The sequence below is a fragment of the Podarcis vaucheri genome, assembly GCF_965113315.1.
Source record: "Podarcis vaucheri genome assembly, chromosome: 10".
In the NCBI taxonomy this organism is placed as follows: Eukaryota; Metazoa; Chordata; class Lepidosauria; order Squamata; family Lacertidae; genus Podarcis; species Podarcis vaucheri.
Genome location: NC_138748.1, coordinates 66,877,469 through 66,889,070, shown reverse-complemented (window position 1 = coordinate 66,889,070; position 11,602 = coordinate 66,877,469). Strand labels below are relative to the sequence as shown.

At 48.9% G+C, this 11,602-nt stretch overlaps 1 protein-coding gene across 2 annotated transcripts in view; it reads left to right on the top strand.

The window, feature by feature from the left end:
• The first annotated feature begins 9,178 nt into the window (after window positions 1-9,178).
• PODXL (podocalyxin like) overlaps window positions 9,179-11,602 on the top strand; it is a 74,400-nt gene continuing 71,976 nt past the window's right edge. The window contains exon 1 of one of the 2 annotated variants that reach the window (XM_082239097.1): window positions 9,179-9,731. In XM_082239097.1, coding sequence (XP_082095223.1) covers window positions 9,644-9,731 — 88 coding nt within the window. In that variant the 5' untranslated portion in view covers window positions 9,179-9,643. The remainder of the gene's footprint in view (window positions 9,732-11,602) is intronic. The other variant, XM_082239096.1, reaches the window with a different exon arrangement.

Below are 11,602 nucleotides of genomic sequence, written 5' to 3'. Positions count from 1 at the left end.
AATACAGTGGTACCTCGGGTTAAGAACTTAATTCGTTCTGGAGGTCCATTCTTAACCTGAAATTGTTCTTAACCTGAAACTGTTCTTAACCTGAAGCACCACTTTAGCTAATGGGGCCTCCCGCCGCCACACGATTTCTGTTCTCATCCTGAAGCAAAGTTCTTAACCCGAGTTACTGTTTCTGGGTTAGCGGAGTCTGTAACCTGAAGCGTCTGTAACCTGAGGTACCACTGTAGTTCGTAAACAGGGCTGTTCTTAAACTGAGGTACCACTGTATTGGATCTCCATGAGTTTGGGTGTGTTCTTTCTCCTCTCCCTGCCCCCCCCCACTCTGTTTTTAAAAACTTCATTCCACATTTGGCCTCTTCCTTCACCTTTCAAAGATGGAGGAATCTGCCAGGTAGACGTCAGCCTGAAAGTATTTTTTTCTTCGTCTTCTTCCTCCTTCTTCCACCCATCTCTCCTTCCCATATATTTTGACCCTGCAGGCAGCCCTTTTTCATCCCCCTGTTTGTTTTGCTGCATAGGTGAGTAGCTGATGCCCTTGTGATCATCTTCCTGCCTTAATCCCACGTTTGAATTCCAAACATTATTACTTTGGGCCCTGCTGCTCTAACTGGGGAGGTGATGACATTCAATAACATAGGATTACTGGGGAACTCAGACAGGCGGTTAAGTGAGACATGCCTGGATCGCAGCCCAACCTCAAGTCCCAGGACTCGCAGAACGTACAGGGTTTGTTTGTTATTTTCTCCTGATGACTCCGACGATCGTTCTGGGCAAGTATGCAGAGCAGCAAATGCTACCACCAGCAGAAAGCAAAAGGTAAAATTTATGTGATGTGACTCATGTACGTACCTTCCGGCACACCTTCTAACCTGGACAGAGATTTCTATCAGTGCAATCCTATGCATTTTAACCTACTGTTTCCAGTGGAGCTTCCTGGCTAATAGGGATGGAGAACTTTGATACACATTTAAAGGTCAACCCACCCCAAAATTGAAGGAGTGTCTCCACCCTCATCATTCAGCCCAGAAACTGAGGTCCAGCTCTGAGGGTCTTCTAGCAGTTCCTTCACTGTGAGAAAGCCACTTCCGAGCTAGAGAGGAGGTGGGGTTGCAGGATTCACGCCCCTCCCCACCACGTGGAGCTGACGGCCAGCCCCTGCGATACTGGGGGAATCCTTGGTCACGTCATTTCCCCCGGCCAGCCAATCGGCTGGTCCGGGGTGTGTGGCCTGCCCTATTTAGGGCCGGCGCAAGCCCAGGACCCCCTCTTTCCCACTACAGCCAAGCAGGTTTTCCCACCCACCCACCCTTTAGGTTAGGCCCTGACATTGCTATGGACTTCCGTTGCTCGCCGTTGAGGGGCCTGGTAGGAATTTTCCCAGTTGGCAAATTGGCACCAGCCTTTTGGTTTTCGCCTACCTCGTAGCAAATCATCACAACTTCCTTGGCATTGGCTGTTAGGCATTGGTAGGGGTATTGTTATGTAGATGAAAGCGGGGGGAAGGAAGCGCCATCACCTTCCCCCAGGTCAAAGGGTAGTCTGGTAAAGGATTCTGGGGGGCATGGCCTTGTCCTAAGCCTATGGAGGTATGGGCCTACGGCACGCCCCCAAGCGGTGACCCTGGGGAAGCTCCTAGTTGATGTGCATCAGCAGGACTCCCCCTACTGGTGGTTAACCCTTGCTGGTCTTCAAGCAAGCGGGCTGAAGCCAGTTAGCTGAGAAGACCAATGCCTAAGCCAATACCACTCAATTCCTGTAATCAATAAAGTTGTGGCCTAATTTGACCCATTAACCTAAAATCCAGGTGTCTCGTGTCTTTATTTCCGAGAGGGGAGGCAGGAACTCGCCACGCAAGTGAAGTCACAGGGAACCAGGCAGATGGCCTTCTCGGTGGTGGCGCCCGCCCTGTGGAACGCCCTCCCATCAGATGTCAAGGAAATAATGAACTACACAACTTTCCGAAGACATCTGAAGGCAGCCCTGTACTGGGAAGTTTTTTATGTTTGCTGTTTTATTGTGTTTTTATATTTTGCTGGAAGCAGCCCAGAGTGGCTGGGGAAACGGAGTCAGATTGGCAGCATATAAATAATAAAATTATAAATTCAGACTTTCTGAAAAAGTGTGTGAACCAAAACAATCCTGTTCTTCGGGGAAAAAATCACACTTCTCTGAATTTTGCAATGCAGTTCTCCACCCAAGTAATCATAGAATAGAATCATAGAATAGAATCATAGAATCATAGAGTTGGAAGAGACCACAAGGGCCATCGAGTCCAACCCCCTGCCAAGCAGGAAACCCCATCAGAGCACTCCTGACATATGGTTGTCAAGCCTCTGCTTAAAGACCTCCAAAGGAGGAGACTCCACCACACTCCTTGGCAGCAAATTCCACTGTCGAACAGCTCTTACTGTCAGGAAGTTCTTCCTAATGTTTAGGTGGAATCTTCTTTCTTGTAGTTTGGATCCATTGCTCCGTGTCCGCTTCTCTGGAGCAGCAGAAAACAACCTTTCTCCCTCCTCTATGTGACATCCTTTTATATATTTGAACATGGCTATCATATCACCCCTTAACCTCCTCTTCTCCAGGCTAAACATGCCCAGCTCCCTTAGCCGTTCCTCATAAGGCATCGTTTCCAGGCCTTTGACTACTAATCATAGAATGGTAGAGTTGAAAGGAACCAAAAGGGTCATCTAGTCCAACCCCCTACAACACAGGAATCTTTTGCCCAACATGGGGTTCAAACCCACAACCCTGAGATTAATAGTACTGTGCTTTACTGACTGAGCTATCCCAGGGCTTTATGTCCCTGAGTTCTAAAGTTATGAGAGAGGAAGAAATAATGTAATTAAAAAATGATGTAATTAAAAAATTTTGGGAAATGATATACAATGAATTGAAGAAAATGTTCCACTTAACATTTCTTAAAAAACCTGAAGCATTTTTGTTAGGGATTGTAGGGAAAGACCTGCCAAAAAAAACCTGAAAGAAATCTTCATGTATGCGACAACGGCCACGAGAGTCCTAATAGCACAAGGATGGAAGACTGAAGAAATTCCAACTAAAGAATCATGGCAAGAAAAATTGATGGACTATGCAGAGCTGGCAAAACTGACATATAAGCTACGGGACAAGGATAACTGTGACTTTAAAAATGAATGGGAACCCTTTACAAAGTATTTGAAGACGCCACAAAGTGAATTGGACTCCTTGGCAGGTTTTGAATAAACATTCAGAATTTTTTTATTGACAACAATCAGCTAAACAATTTAAGGATCTATACAACTTTGTAACATGCAGAGAACAGCAGTCTCAGAGAAACCAAAGACTGGAACTGAGAGAAGTCGGGGGCAGGGGGTTGTGGGGGAGGGTGGGGGAAGGGAGGAAAATTGGGGGGAAATTAAGGATGACATGTTTTTGGATAATATGTTTTGTTTAAAGCTTTAATTAATTTTTTTTTTAAGAGAGAGGTAGAAATACTATTCTCTATCCCTTTTCTCAACGCAATGCATATTTAAAAAAACTTCCTTGTCATTTCTCTAAACTGGGGGAAGCCGATTAGAATTTTGACACTGCCCATTTTAACTGGGCCTAACATTTTGATACATTCATTAGGATCTGCATTAATTTCATGAAACAGCTGGAGGTGGGGTTGAGACATGATAAAATGCCCCGTGGGAAAATGCAGCAGCAGAACATTTTCTGCTCCTCGCGTGTTTGTATGTAACATGTAGTTTGGCTCGTGTCCAGAGGAGGGCAACCAAAATGGTCAAAGGCCTGGAAACGATGCCTTATGAGGAATGGCTAAGGGAGCTGGGCATGTTTAGCCTGGAGAAGAGGAGGTTAAGGGGTGATATGATAGCCATGTTCAAATATATAAAAGGATGTCATATAGAGGAGGGAGAAAAGTTGTTTTCTGCTGCTCCAGAGAAGCGGACACGGAGCAATGGATCCAAACTACAAGAAAGAAGATTCCACCTAAACATTAGGAAGAACTTCCTGACAGTAAGAGCTGTTTGACAGTGGAATTTGCTGCCAAGGAGTGTGGTGGAGTCTCCTACTTTGGAGGTCTTTAAGCAGAGGCTTGACAACCATATGTCAGGAGTGCTCTGATGGTGTTTCCTGCTTGGCAGGGGGTTGGACTCGATGGCCCTTGTGGTCTCTTCCAACTCTATGATTCTATGATTCTATGCTACTCAATAGCTGTGTCAGAGGCAGCTACCAGGAGCCTTCCAGCCTGGTGACACCAATGCCTTGATACTGAGTGGTACTACTGGCAAAGCTTAAATCAGTAGCTGTTTGACATCTGGCCTAAATGCCCCATCACAATATGGCACAGCTAGGAAGACAATGGGCCCAATTCACAGCCACGGGTCTGCATTGCTTCTGTCTGTACATTTCATCTGAGCTGTGCAACACTGGCCAGACAGCTGGTCATCCGGGAAGGTCTGGACAAAGGTCTGGATTCTTAGTGGGTTGTATCCACAGCTAAGGGAGGTGGGGAAGCCATGTGAACATGGAAATCTGCCTTGTACCAAGTCAGATCATTGAAGAAGAGTTTGGATTTTGGATTTTGATATCCCGCTTTATCACTACCCAAAGGAATCTCAAAGTGGCTAACATTCTCCTTTCCCTTCCTCCCCCACAACAAACACTCTGTGAGGTGAGTGGGGCTGAGAGACTTCAGAGAAGTGTCACTGGCCCAAGGTCACCCAGCAGCTGCATGTGGAGGAGCGGGGAAGCAAACCCGGTTCCCCAGATTACAAGTCTACCGCTCTTAACCAAAATAAAAAAAATCCTTCCAACAGCACCTTAAAGACCAACTAAGTTAGTTCTTGGTATGAGCTTTCGTGTGCATGCACACTTCTTCAGATACCTCTTAACCACTACACCACACTGGCTCGGTGAATTGATCCATTGTAGCTCAGCATTGCCTACACCTGGGGTAGCCAATAGGAAACCTTCCAGACCAGGCATCCCCAAACTCGGCCCTCCAGATGTTTCGGGACTACAACTCCCATCATCCCAAGCTAACAGGACCAGTGGTAAGGGATGATGGGAATTGTAGTTCCAAAACATCTGGAGGGCCGAGTTTGGGGGTGCCTGTTCCAGAGGATGTTGCACTCCAACTCCCATCATTCCTGTCCGTTGGCTGGGGTTGACAGGAGCTGTGGTCAACATCTGGAGAGCACAATGTTACCTACCCCATGATCTACACCAGGGTTTCCCAAACTTGGGTCTCCAGCTGTTTTGGGACTACAATTCCCACCATCCCTAACCCCTGGTCCTGCTAGCTAGGGATGATGTGAGTTGTAGTCCAAAAACAGCTGGAGACCTAAGTTTGGAAAACTCTGATCTACACTGACTGGCAATGGTTTCATACAAGGGTCTCTCCCTTGTATGCCAGGGACTGAACATGTACTTTTGGCATGTCCAGGATGTTACCAGATGTCCCCATTTCCCAGGAACAGTCCCCGGATTCACAGCTTTCTCAGCATTCACATGTACATAGCAAACAATAAGTGTCCCCGGATTCACTGAAAAAAATCTGGTAACCTTACTCTACCATGGAGCAATGGGCTCTCTCAGTTGGGACAGGACTGGACAAGTCGCCATCTCTTGGCTTCAGTCCTCCTACCTGTGAAATGGGAATAGCAGTGAACATAAGTAGCCACAGGTGGCTGACCAGGCCACATGTTAGCAGCTGGAGAAGCTGGTTATTGGTACTGAGGAGGCCATTACTAGTCCCTTTGCTTCTCTGGGTTTCTATTCAGATAAAGGGATGAGTTAAAATGATCACCATATGGAGCAGGCTTCCTCAAACTCAGCCCTCCAGATGTTTTGAGACTACAATTCCCATCATCCCTGACCACTGGTCCTGCTAGCTAGGGATCATGGGAGTTGTAGGCCAACAACATCTGGAGGGCCGAATTTGAGGAAGCCTTATATGGAGAGTGCTGAGGTTGAACAGATTTCTAATGTGCTTACTTGTACCTTGTGGTGCAAGACATAGCGGTCTGTGTTCGCAGTGGGATTGCTAAAGAGCCATGTGGGGACTGAGCGTGGTCAGCAGTCAGAGAATGCTACATATCTGTTGGAGAACGAAAAGCAAAAGAGAGGGGAGTGGAATGGAGTGTCCTGGAACAGGGCATGGCTGGCTGGCTGGCACCCTGAACAGGAGTATTCTGCTCTGAAGGCTTCTGCCACAGTGCACCCCAATTTTGCTATTATTATTATTATTATTATTATTATTATTATTTTATTTGTACCCCGCCCATCTGGCTGGGTTTCCACAGCCACTCTGGGCGGCTTCCAACAAAGATTAAAAACACATTAAAATATCACACATTAAAAACTTCCCTGAAGAGGGCTGCCTTAAGATGTCTTATGAATGTCAGGTAGTTGTTTATCTCTTTGACATCTGATGGGAGAGCGTTCCACCACCAAGAAGGCCCTCTGCCTGGTTCCCTGTAGCTTTGCTTCTTGCAATAAGGGAACCGCCAGAAGGCCCTCGGCACTGGACCTCAGCGTCCGGGCAGAATGATGGGGGTGGAGACGCTCCTTCAGGTACACGGAACCAAGGCCGTTTAGGGCTTTAAAGGTCAACACCAACACTTTGAATTGTGCTCGGAAACATACTGGGAGCAATGACTTGTATCCTGTTAGGAGATGGAATGAAAAAGGGGGGATAATATGACGGAATGCAATATCCTGGGAAAGGGCTTAGAGATAAATGGATGGCCTCCTAAATGGAAGTGCAACCTTTTGCTCCAGCAGGTCCAGTTTCTGCAATCACTTCTAGCTGTTCCTCATGAGGACCAGCCGCCATTAGCAAACCATTAATTTGTCTACCCTCCCCTTTACACCTAGCTAAGCGAATGGCCATTCATCAACACATCTTGTGGCAGCAAATGCCACAAATCAATTAGGCACAGTGTGAAGAAATCCTTTCCTCGGGGACCCTGAAAAGTATCCAGTTACCTTGGAGATTTCTCAGGCTGATCTCTGCATTTCCCACAATTTCAGTTATTCATGCCCGTTTGTTCTCACGGAAAATGACTGTCCTCTTCGGCCAGGACACGCACAGCTCAAGGACATTGCTAGCAGCCGGTGGTTGCGCATGTGATATTAGACGGTGTAATTAAACTGTAAGGCAGGCATAGGAGACCTCAGCCCTCCAGATGTTTTGAGACTACAACTCCCATGATCCCTAGCTAACAGGACCAGTGGTCAGGGATGATGGGAATTGTAGTGCCAAAACATCTGGAGGGCTGAGGTTGCCTATGCCTGCTGTAAGGCTTGACTCAGCTGCATCTGAGAAACATGTTTTGATTGTGCCATAAAGCTAAAACTATATCGCCTTCCTAGGAGTTCTAGTGGCAACAGAGCCCGGAAAGGGTCGAGTTCAAGATCAGCATGTCCAAAAGGCAACTGATTCCAGTTCATGTCCGTCCCTTTACAAGACAAACTGGTTTGGTTTCCATTCAACCGACAGCGCAATCCACCTCCATCCAAATGATCTCCGGTGGCAATTTCTTCCCAGCATTCAGGATGTTGCAAGCATAAGAATAAGAAGGAAATGTCAAAATGCACATGCATTGGAATTGTTTGATGTGTTTTCCCCAGCAATGGTGATCTTCAAGCTTAACAGCTCAAAGATTAGTCTAGGGTAGTTTTTGATGGTTATGTTCCTGCGTTGAGAACCAGGAGAGAGGGGAGGGTGCTAAGTGCTTAACCCAGTCTCTTGGGGTGAGACAGACCCTACAAATGTCCCTATTTTCCAGGGACAGTCCCAGATTTACAGAAGCCATCCTGGTTCCCAGAATGTCCTGCTTTTCCATAAGGTAAAGGTAAAGGGACCCCTGGCCATTAGGTCCAGTCGTGGCCGACTCTGGGGTTGCAGCGCTCATCTTGCTTTATTGGCCGAGGGAGCCGACGTACATCTTCCGGGTCATGTGGCCAGCATGACCAAGCTGCTTCTGGCGAACCAGAGCAGCGCATGGAAAGTTTACCTTCCCACTGAAGCGGTACCTATTTATCTAGTTGCACTTTGATGTGCTTCCGAACTGCTAGGTTGGCAGGAGCTGGGACCAAGCAACAGGAGCTCACCCTGTGGCGGGGATTCAAACCGCCGACCTTCTGATCGGCAAGTCCTAGGCTCTGTGGTTTAACCCACAGCGCTACCCGCGTCCCTTAGGATGTCCCTATTCTCATCAGATGGGACGCGGGTGGCGCTGTGGGCTAAAGCCTCAACGCCTAGGGCTTGCCGATCAAAAGGTCGGCGGTTCGAATCCCCGCGGCGGGGTGCGCTCCCGCTGCTCGGTCCCAGCGCCTGCCCACCTAGCAGTTCGAAAGCACCCCCGGGGGCAAGTAGATAAATAGGTACCGCTTACCAGCGGGAAGGTAAACGGCGTTCCGTGTGCGGCTCTGGCTCGCCAGAGCAGCGTTGTCACGCTGGCCACGTGACCCGGAAGTGTCCCCGGACAGCGCTGGCCCCCGGCCAATAGATGTGAGATGGGCGCACAAACCCCAGAGTCTGTCAAGACTGGCCCGTTCGGGCAGGGGTACCTTTACCTTTACCTTTTATTCTCATCAGAGAAATGTTGGAGGGTATGGAGTTATGCAAGCCCTGAACTAAGGAGATAAGTAACTATACAGCCTTTAGAAGACATCTGAAGGCAGCCATGAATAGGGAATTTTTTTAATGTCTAATGTCTGATTATATTTTATATATATGTTGGCAGCTGCCCAGAGTGGGTGGGGCAACCCAAACAGAGTGGCAGGATAGAGTAATAACAACAACAACAACAACAACAACAACAACAACAACAACAACAACAACAACAACAACAACAACAACAACAACAGAATAGGACGTTACTATTTTAATTTCACAAATGTTGGAGGGCATGCGATTCTATGATTCAGCTCACCGACATAATAATTGCAAAGGGGTGGGCAATCTGCAGCTTGACCCTCAAGCCTGGCCAAGAGAAACCCACTCCCTTGCAGAGAAAAAAAGAGAGTGGGCGGGATCCAACGGACAGGCAGGCGCTCTGGCCAATCGCCGCTCGGGAAAACCTCCAGCCATTCAGGGAGCCGGCTTGGAGAGCTACGGACCAATCAGGGCGCCGTCTCCTTCCTCGGCGTTCGATCGTAGTAGCCGGGTCCCCGCTTGCGGGATCGCAGTCCGGGCAGCAGCAGCAACAGCAGGCAAGGCGTCTGGTGCGTCCGCGAACAAAGGCAGCTGTGCGCAATCGGGACTAGCAGCGTGCGCAGTCAGCCGAAGGCGGACGCGGAGCAAAGGAAGCCGAGCGCTCTGCGGTAATTGGTGGTGCAACGCCGCGCTCGCTCTGCATCTGGAAGCGCAGGATCGGCTGGTTTGCGGGTCCCGGATCTTGGCCCTCCATTGCCAAGCAGATCTCCGGGAAAAGAGGCGAGGGGGATCCCGAGCAAACGGGGACAACAAAGGAGGGGGAAGGAGAAGGCAACGTGCGCTTGGCGTCGCCCCACCAGATCGCCGCTTTCTGCATCCCTCCTCCTCCACCCCCAGGAAAGGGCTGATCCTGCCGGTGGTCGGATCTCCGGCAAAGTTCGCCCGACGAGGCATCCCGGCCGGCGGGTCCGCGCTCTTCCCATGCGCAGAGGGGAACCCGGAGCAGCGCTCGCCATGCGCTCGGCTCTGCTGCCGCTGCTGTTGCTCGGCGTAATCTCCTCCTGCAGGGGTAAGTAAGGGCACTTTGCCAGCTGGGATCCAAGGGGAAGCGGGGCGGCGGGGCCAGGGATCGCGAGGCTCCTGGCCCGCGAGCGTGCGGGGTTGTTGATTTCTAGGGAGGGGGGAGCACGTTGGCATCACCTCCAAACGGGTGCAGTTTTTGGAGAGGAAGGAGCGTGGAACACTTGCTTGGCGTGCAGAAAGTCCCAGGTACAGTTCCCGGCGTCCCCCAGTAAGGCTGGGCTAGATTTCTGCCTGAAACCCTGGAGAGCTGCTGCCAGCCAGTGAAGGAAGCACAGAGGTAGATGGTCTGACTCTGTATAAGGCATCTTCCCACTCACCCACGCACCCCGGCTGTGATAGTAACATAGGAAGCTGTTTTCTCATCAGTCAAAGAGTTGGTCTCTTTAGCTTAGTATTGCCTACACTGACTGGCAGCTGCTCTCCATGATTTTGCCCACCCCAACTTGGAGACGCCAGGATTCGAACTTGGGACCTTTTGCACGTCGAATGCGATCTCCACCGCTGAGTCCCAGCCTTTTCCCCAGTGACTTGACCTGCAGGCTGGGAAGACAAGGATGGGGTCACCTGTCCTTAGAGCTGTATTTGTGAGGAACTCTCCCCCCAATACACAGAGGTGGATAAATCTTCAAACACTTGTGAACCTGGGTGTACTCTATGCATTTGATCCAGTTCTGGGACCCACAGCAACACTCTTACCCAGCGCAAAATTCTGGTGGTTGAAGTCAGTGGGCCTCATGGGAGCTAGCTGCTGCCACTGTTCCGCTTTAGAATCCCGAAAGTGTTTCTTGAGAAGGGTGTTTCTGAGCATGTGCAGTGAGTTTTCTCCTTGAGTAACCACAGCTGACCCCGAGGTTAGAGATTCCGAGTAGGAGGAATGGGTATGTGTGTTTTGCTTTAAAGGCATATCAATAATATTCGTTTTACAATTCCGAAGCTTAATTCCTTTTGAGCAGGGATTGGGGTGTCTTCATTGTCTGCCTTGCACGTGCCAATGGGACGTTTTTGAAACCAACGTGGGCAATAGGGGGTATTGGTTCACTTAAATAAGCTGATACTTTAGAGCAGAGCTTACCATCCCCAGGTGAAACATAAAGGAGGGACAGTATAAGTCTCTTTTATCCTGTATTTTTATCTTGTGAACTGTCCTGAGATCTTTGGATGAAGGGTGGTATATAAATGTATTGAATAATAATAATAATAATAGCAGCAGCTGGGTTTTAGACAATCATGTCTTGGAGAATTAATTTTGTAGAGATATATTTTGCCAAATCCATGTGCAAGATTGCATCCTGCCTCTGGCTGGCCTGTTGCTTTGCAGCAGCCTCCTTTGGCGTTACAGCACAGCATCATCTGGCCAAGGAACTGGTCTGAGCTGCATGGATATGAGTACCACGGCGATATGCTCTTGCAGTCTGTTGTTATTGCTCTGCAAACACATGGTGCTGCCGCTGCTGCTGTCTTGCATTTGGCGTTCTGCAGCAGTGATACCGCTTTGGCTGGTAGATCTCTCCAGATTCTTTCACCCCCTCCTTTCTCACAACGTGCATATAACTTGGTCAACTGCGTCTTTCCAATAGGGATGTGATTGTGCTCACCTGGACCCTAAAGCAGCTGCGGTAGGTGTTTCTGCAGCTCCCAGCCAGCATGCCCAATGGTCAAGGGTGCTGGGAGAGTTGTAGTCCACCAACAGCCGAAGGCCAAAATAACCCCCAGCCGTGCCCTAAAGTCTTCAGGCTTTGTGCATTGGAAGCATAGAAATCAGTAAATAATAATGGGTATCTGGGATAATGAGGGCCCCAGTGTTGCTGGGCAAAACACCTGCTAGTTACAAAATTATATCTGCTTGGATTTATTGAT